The sequence below is a fragment of the Ursus maritimus genome, unplaced genomic scaffold (assembly GCF_017311325.1).
Source record: "Ursus maritimus isolate PB19 unplaced genomic scaffold, ASM1731132v1 scaffold_25, whole genome shotgun sequence".
Classification (NCBI taxonomy): domain Eukaryota; kingdom Metazoa; phylum Chordata; class Mammalia; order Carnivora; family Ursidae; genus Ursus; species Ursus maritimus.
In genome coordinates this window covers 638,467-643,817 of record NW_024425008.1, presented here as the reverse complement: position 1 = coordinate 643,817, position 5,351 = coordinate 638,467, and the positions used below count along the sequence as shown (strand labels likewise).

The 5,351-nt window shown below is 66.0% G+C and overlaps 1 protein-coding gene across 1 annotated transcript in view; it reads right to left on the bottom strand.

The window, feature by feature from the left end:
• The window catches only part of AKT1 (AKT serine/threonine kinase 1), a 20,442-nt gene extending 15,323 nt beyond the window's left edge, over positions 1 to 5,119 (bottom strand). The window contains exon 1 of the mRNA XM_040641319.1: positions 4,970 to 5,119. Within this exon, the coding sequence (XP_040497253.1) occupies positions 4,970 to 5,015 (46 nt within the window). The 5' untranslated portion in view covers positions 5,016 to 5,119. The remainder of the gene's footprint in view (positions 1 to 4,969) is intronic.
• Between the last annotated feature and the right edge of the window lie 232 nt (positions 5,120 to 5,351).

The window sequence follows — 5,351 nt, the reverse complement described above, 5'->3', positions numbered from 1 at the left end:
GCTGTCTCACTGCTAGCCTCCTGCCCCTCACCCACACCACTGCTCAGCCACAGCCCCCTCGGGCAAGGCCACAGCCCCACTGCCCTGGTGCCCTCCGCTATGCCCCTGCCCACTCTCCCTGCACCAGCCTGGGCCTGTGCGCCCACCCCCCATCCCCCACCTAGTCCCAGTCTTCCTCAACAAGCCAGTTACTGGGTCACCTGCCAGCTCCAACTGATACACACCTGGCCTCACCACAGTGGGGTTCGGGGAGGCTGTATTTCAAAGACCTGGGTGTGGGGTGTGGTGGGGGGCTCAGGGCAGCCACAGCCACGCCTCTGCGTCAACGAGCATCCCAGGGAGCTGGCAGGTCGAGCGGGCAGCCCCCAGGCCCATCAGTCCACCAGCTGCCCCCATATCCGATGGCCCCTCGGGGTACAGGCCTGGGGAGAGGGGGCTGCAGTCCTGGGACCCACCTGGAGATCTGCGAACCGAAATCCAGAGTGCAGAGATCCCACCTCAGAGCACCCAGGGTTGGCAGAAGCAGCACAGAGGAACCCGTCCCCAACCAGGCCATTGATTCTCACGTTCCCGAAACAGGGTCTACTATTTCTTACGGTTACAGACACACACCTGAATGCGGGGAGAAGGAAAGTGAGGGCTGGGCCCGGCAGGGGATGTGCAGCTCCCAGGAGCTGGCCTGTGGCTCGCCCTGCCTGGCCCACCCCAGCCTGGAATCCCGGGGACCTCTGCCAGCCTGTGCAGAGCCAGATCTGGGCTGGGGGGCCTGGCCGTGCGGCCACTGGGCAGGGGCTGGGCGTGGCAAGTGGACAGGAACGGCAGGCATCAGCCACTGCGGGGTGGCCCCGGCGAGCGGGCACAGAGCCACAGCCACGGGCTCCAGTTACGGGAGGGCCCGCTGGCCCTGAGCCCGGCTGGGTGTGCCTGGGCAGAAGGGACACCAGTGGCAGCCAGCCCAGCTCCCACCCCGCGCCGCCCCACAGCACTTCTAGGAACCGGGCCTGGTGCAACTCAGGCTGGCCTCTCCTGAGAGCTGCCGGCAGGTGGGGGTCTGGGCACGGTGCTCCGGCCCCCTTGTTCCGGGCCTCAGGGTCCCTTCTGCATCAAGTGCACTGCTCTGTCCAGGGCCAGCTGGTGGGAGCGAGGCCCCTCCCCACCCGCCTTCATGGAGGCCGGCCCACCGCAGGGCAGCCCTGCCCAGAAAGCATGCCACAGCCACCTGCTGGGGCCACCAGCTCGGGCCAAGGGACCCAGGGTTGGCGGGTGGTGACCCCTCACCCCCTGAGCGCGTCACCCCAGCTTCCTCTTCTGTTGTTTGTTCTGCACGGAGAACCCAACATGCTCACAAAACAGGAAACAGCCCCCCGCGGTGGCGGCCACGGTCACGGCCACACACCCGGGCCAGCAGGCCCTGGAGCATACCTTCCAGTCCCAGGCCTGGCTGCCCTTGCACCGAGCTGCCCCCCGGCCCTCACAGACACGCAGCATGGCACGAGCTACCAGGGGGCTGCCGGGACCAAAGCCACAGCCACCTCAGCGTGACCTGGATGGGTGCTGGGGCCACCCCTCCCCTGACAGTCAGGGAAACTGAGGCACACGGGAGGCCCAGGGCAGCCCTGACCTTACAGCCTGGGGCACAGGGTCGGAGGAGCTGACGTCCACCGTAGGTGGTCCCACTGAGGCCACGCCCTGGCGAGGCCACTGCAGCACCTGCACCCCCACCCCCACCCCAGGGCAGACGAACAACGCTGCAGGGTCTCCGCGGCAACCCCAGGGCCGCTGGTGCTCAGAAGCGCGTCAAACACGCCCCGCAGGCCTGTCCCCTGGAATCTGCTCAGCAAAGCGGCCGCGTCCCCCCAGGGGGACCCAGGCTGCCTCCACATGGGGACCACAGGGCCAGGGATGGAGTAGGAGGAACCACCGTGTCCCCACCTCAGAGCCACAGGAGGGACACAGGCAATGCCATGGCCACGGCAGGAAACAGGACCTCGCCACCACTGAGGGAGGGGCGGTGGGAGAAAGCAGAGCCCTGGAGCCCACCCCCCGCCAAGATGCCAGGGCAGCTTGGCCTGGAACCACAGGGGGACCCATGCAAGGAAAGGCACCAGGCCCACGGAGCTCCAGGAACTCAGGGCCAGCGCCGCCCCTCTGCTGGGGGAGGATGGACGCTGAGGTGCACACGTGCCCGCAGACCGCGCTGGTGACGCGCTTCCATGCAGGTTCCAGGAGCAGAACAGCCCCACTCCCACAGGCCAGCTGCCCAGAGGGGCCCGGCCGCCGCGCCGCATTCCGGTGAGGACAGCTGAGTGCGCGCCTCTGCTGGTCCCTCCTGGCCGACAACCAGCCTGAGCGGGCACAGGGGTGCCTGCCCGAGGCCCCCCACCCAGGCTCAGAGCCCCTCTCTCAGCCTCCACCCAGCTCCTCACCGCCTTCCTCCCCCCTCCTGGTCCACCTGGTCCACCCGATCCAGCCGGCCTGTCCGTGGGTCAGGGACCCCCAGGAAAACCCCCACAAGCCTGGCTGGGCAGACGGTGCGCATATGGTCATGTGCTCCAAGAGCAGGGCCAGCGGGCAGGGACGCCCCGGCCCGCTGCACAGACCCAGCCCATGGCCTGAGCACAGAGCAGTCTGGGGACAAAACCGGACGCCACAGGCTGAGCTCAGCTAGACCTACATCCTGGAGAACGCTTGTTTTTTTTTTAACTTGTCAACCTTTAAGAATCAGGAGAATGCACAGAAGGGACCAAACCTTTGAAAATGCAAATCTTTGAGCAATGCTGAGCCCACCGGCCACCAGCACTGCTCGCTGCTTGGGGCGTCTGCTCATCGCTCGGGACACGTGGGTCAAAACACCCAGGTCTGCTCGGGAAGCCCACCCGCCTCTGGGGACCCCCGTCTGCCCCGTCTGCCCCGCCTGCCTCCCAGCGACCCTGAGCCCTTAACAGCTTCAGCTTGCCCTCCTGGGGACCAGCTCCCCACTGGACACACTGGGACATGAGGCCCAGAGGCTTGCCTGGCCCCCAGAACAGGTCAGTGCAGGGCTGGAACTCACCACCCACGCTGGACCCCCTCTGCCCACGGCAGCTGCTCTGGCCCAGAGCATGAAGCATCACGACACCCAGGAAACAGCCCAAAGGTGACTCTCCACAGATGGATGCCCACCTCCCCAAGGGGAGCAGAGGACAGGCAGCGAGGCCTGGAGGCTGCTGAGGCTGACCGTACCCTGACTTAGGGCCCCCGATAAACCACAAGCCGAACGTCACCAGGCCACCCCCGCCGCCATTCCCATCATGTACGCAGGGAAACCAGGGCCCAAAGAGCTCAAGGGAATGAGGGATTGGGAGCTGTAGGGGCTTGAAGCAGAGGGTCAAGGATGCGGTGACAGAGACTAGCAATGACGAAGCAGCTAAGTCAGATTCAAACTCAGCTCTCTGGATGCCCCACTGGGCCTGATACCCTAACCCCCCAGACCCTTCAGAAGGCACATGCCCTGAGTGGCAACCTGGAATTCACCCAGGTATCAGAAAGGCACCCCTGCCCCAGCCTGGCTGGCCAGTAGATGTCCCAGTAACTGGGTCAGGGGCCTTAGGCAGCCCTGAGGCCCAAGCAGCTCCTGCATCAGCCCTTAATCTAACAGTCAGTCAACAAACGTTTGCCAAGGATGAAGGGGTACTCGTCTCAGGTAGGGGGTTGTGGATGCGTGCTGCTGCCAGGCACACAGGAAAGGCACGGGGGCAGGTGAAGGGGGAGGGGACATCAAAGCGGGCTGTAAGGTGAGGCAGACTGGGCTGGACCCAGCAAAGGGGCTCCAAGCAGGAAGCAGGACTCCTGGGGAAGCAAGGAGGAGGTGAGCAGTAGGGGAGGGGATCTAGAAGGCAGGTGGGTGCGGGGGTGCTTAGGGGAAGCTATGCAGATGGGCTCCCCACGGACCACAAGGCCCTGGAGCCTCCTCACCTCTGTCTCAAGTACTGGAGCACCGTCCTCCCTACAGCTGCTGAAGGAAGCTCTAGAAACACACAGCTGACCCCATCCTTGACCCTCTGCTTCAAGCCCCCTACAGCTCCCAATCCCTCATTCCTGCCACTTCTCACCTTCCACTGCAGCTCCTGCGGCTTCCCAGCTTTCTCTGCTGGGGAGCTCCTATGCATCCTACAAAACCCAGTCTCCTGACACCCGCTTTTGCCCCACCTCCCTGTCTGTTCCCTTCGCAGGGGAGGTTCCCCCTCCCAACAGCCTATGGGGCCCTGGGGTGAGGATGGGGCACCCTCCAGCCATTTGCTGCGGGGCATGCATGAGGCGCGGTGAACTAGCTAGCTGGGGTCATCAGAGCTTCGGGAAGGAACAGGTCTGGAGGAAGAGGAAGTGGGGGGGTAGCTAATCCCCGCCCTGAGGCAGGAGGGAGTCACTTGCCAGGGGCACCTGGACTGAGGCCTGTCCATCCTCCACTACCCATTCCTGAGCAACAGAGGGCCGTGGGGCAGGGGCTGTGGGCAAGGCCACAAAGCCAGGGGACAAGGCCACGGCTCCAGCCCCGCCAGGACCCACCAAGCCCCTCCCTGGGCGCAGGGCCCTGTGAGTGCGGACAGGGGAGGCTGGGCTGGCGCGGAGCTCAGGCAGCTCACTGCTCCAGCACAAACACGCCCCAAGCTGGGCCCCGGGGTGGTGCAGGGCCCCCCCACCCCACAGCCCAGGCCTGAGGCAGGCACCAGGCCAGGCCAAGCAACTCTGCCCTGCCCTCAGGAGCCCTCGGGCAGTGCCCCGGGCCGCCAGCGAGCCGGGCCTTGGATGGGCCCCAGTGTCCTCGCTGCCTTCCAGGAAAGCAGGGAGGGAGGCGGCAGTGGCTCTCCCGCCGAAGGGCCCCAGCCAGGCAGCCGCTATGCCAGCCAGCCCACGGGCCCCACACCACCTAAGGGGAAGCCTGCAGGCCATCTCCGGACCCCGGCACCGCCCCGCCCCCGAGGGCACTGACCTCTCTTGTGCAGCCAGCCCTCCTTCACGATGGCCACGTCGTTCATGGTGCCCAGTTCCAGCAGGCCGGGGCAGCCCCAGCGCCGCTCACAGTCCCCTCTCGGCTGGCTCTCCCCGAGCCCAGCCGGCGTAGCCAGCCTCTGGAAGGATTGAAGGGAAGGGGATGAGGTGGTGTCCAGCTTGGGGCCGCCCCCCAACCCCGCAGTGATCCCGGGAAGCCATCCGCACTGAGGGTCCCATTCGGGGTCCCCCTTCCCACATGGCCTGCCCTGCTCACAGCCCTCAGAGCCACCGCCACCCCCCACTTGCTTCCACCATGGCATCTGAAAGTTCACGTGACTCCAACTATTCTCTGGGGCCAGGCCTCCCCTCCACCTGGGCCG